Raw genomic sequence first — 2,548 nt, forward strand, 5'->3', positions numbered from 1 at the left:
ATTTCTCAATATATGCACATATACCTATGTATGTTTATAAAACTCATATGTACATATATAAAATAATTTTAAGCAGTATTATAGAAAGTATATACACTGGGAAAGCGTAGACTATAGAGTCATACTAAAATGAGTTCAGAATTCAGATTAAAATCAAATATCTGCGCTAAGCAAGTTATACTGAGTCTTGATCTTTCTCTGCAAAATGGGGATGTTTGGGAGAATCAATAACTTGAAGCATGTGACAGCGTGACCATTACACAGTAGATGGTTCAGCACCTGTTCCTCCCATGTGTGTGCATGTGCCATGTTGCCCCATGCAAACTGCACACGAAGTCTTAGACCTAGGCGTCATGTGTGTTAGAGCAGGATGTTCAATTATGAAAGGGTCACGAACATTTTAAAGACCCTGCTATCCATCCAGCATTGTGCTAGGTCCTCCTTACCAGAGTGTTCTCAACATGTCTAGGAAGCAAAGATTGATGCCAGTTTAGTTTGGAATAACCGACTTTTCCTTTCTGGTTGCAGATTGAAGATGAACTTATGCTGGCACCAGGGTTTGCAGCCCCACCTAATCTAGATTACTCTGGCTACCACCAGTACATAGAGGAGATGCTTCCTCCAGAAAGCCCAGCACTGTATGGCCTCCATCCAAATGCTGAAATAGAATTCCTGACAGTGACATCCAACACTCTCTTCAGAACCTTGCTGGAGATGCGGCCCAGGAATTCACTCATCAGTGAGGAGCTGGGGCAGTCCACAGAAGACAAGGTAGAGGGTCTTTCTTTCCTTCTCTAGTGAGATATAATGAATATACAGTGAAATGCACTAACTTTAAGTGTATGACTCAGTGAATTGCCTTGCTATACACCCATATACCCACCACCCAGATCAAAATACATTTCCAATACTCATGCCCCTTAACTGGTCAATATACCCACACATAACCACTCTTCTTACCTCCATCACCATAGATTATCTTTGCCTGTGTTTGAACTTCAAATACATACAGCTGTACAGTATGTGCTCATTTATGTCTAGCTCTTTCCATTCCACATTACATTTGTGGGATTCATCCATGTTGTACCTGGACCATTGGTTCATTTTGTTTAGTATTCTATTATATGAACATACGATTCTTTATTCTATGATAGATAGGTGGGTTGATTCATTTTTATTACTATGAATGTCACAGCCATGAACATTCTTATACTGTCTTTTGTCAATAGACGAAGGTAACTTCCAAAGGTATCTACTCCAAATACTCATTCTACTCAGAAGTGGAATTGCTGGATCAAGGGTATGTTTAGCTTACTAAGATACTCCCAAACAGCTTTCTAAAGTGGTTGTACCAGTTACACCCCTACCAGCGGTGTGAAAGCTCAGTCTCTCTCTCCCCCTATGGTTTTGTTAGGGGTAATGATATTTCATTGTGGTTTTAACTTTGCATCCTTCAGTTGAGGAACAATGTTGAGCATCTTTTCACACGCTCATAGCTATTTGGATATACTGTCATGTAACATACCTGTTCCAGTTGCTTGCCCATTTTTTAAATTGGATTGTCAATGGTTTTCTAATGGATTTATAAGGACTCTTTATATGTGTGTCCTTTGTCAAATATATGTATTGCAAATATCTTCTCCAAATCTGGCTTGCCTTTCATTCTTAATGTGTTTTTAGCTCTATCTTCTGTGCTTTGTCTTGGGAGATTGGCATTATTATTCTTTTGAAGGTATTTGCTGCCCTAGAATGATGGGGATGAGAAATGGGCATCAATTTTTTTTTACATTTAGATTAAAATTTTGTTTCTCATTAAAGCCTGAATAGTTTATCCCTCCCCCCGATAAATTAGCCCTTATTCTTCTCAAAATTATTAATCTTGATTTGATTGACAAGGATTCAGGTTTTTGGAATACACAAGCCATCAAATCTAATTATAGTGTGAGGACATTTCATATTATTTCTTGAAATCTTTATTTCTTGAAATAAGGCCATTTGTTGAGATGCTTTTTGTAATTTATAAGCTTTAGAATTTATCATAGGATTTTTTTTATCCTATATACTGTCATCTTCCCTATATGAATGTTAAACTTTTTAAAAAGATGAACAAGGAAAATAATTCATCCATTTGGGAAAAGCTATAGTGTTAATAGGAACAGAGAGGTGGACGAGGTCTTCATCTAGTTTTGGGGCTTCCATCTTTCTAACAAGGAAGTTGATCATTAAACTAGAAAATGCAAAGCCAATGAGGTAACGATGCCTCAGCACCCCAGACAGGCAAACAAACTGCAGCAGTGACTGTCTCATCAACTGTCAAGTGCTTACTACATGCTAGCCTCTAAAGGAAGCTCTTTACAAATGTGCCGTTTAATCCTCGGTAGCTCTGAGTAGTATCAGGATCCCTATTTCAGGGTTAAGCTTAGGTGACTTGTCAAGGCCAGATATCCAGAAAGAACCAATGAAGGAAACATACTCTCTACCGCTGCTGTAAATGGGTTTGAGATTTCAGGACCTGACATATTACCTGCCAGTATGCTAAAGCAACTTG

At 38.2% G+C, this 2,548-nt stretch overlaps 1 protein-coding gene across 1 annotated transcript in view; it reads left to right on the forward strand.

Annotated features, from left to right (window-relative positions):
• LOC105293196 (dynein heavy chain 11, axonemal) overlaps positions 1-2,548 on the forward strand; it is a gene marked incomplete at its 5' end in the record, with an annotated part of 146,959 nt that overhangs the window by 131,909 nt on the left and 12,502 nt on the right. Inside the window, one exon of the mRNA XM_023531528.1 lies at positions 529-771. Within this exon, the coding sequence (XP_023387296.1) occupies positions 529-771 (243 nt within the window). The remainder of the gene's footprint in view (positions 1-528; positions 772-2,548) is intronic.

Source organism: Pteropus vampyrus, unplaced genomic scaffold, assembly GCF_000151845.1.
Source record: "Pteropus vampyrus isolate Shadow unplaced genomic scaffold, Pvam_2.0 Scaffold69, whole genome shotgun sequence".
NCBI lineage: Eukaryota > Metazoa > Chordata > Mammalia > Chiroptera > Pteropodidae > Pteropus > Pteropus vampyrus.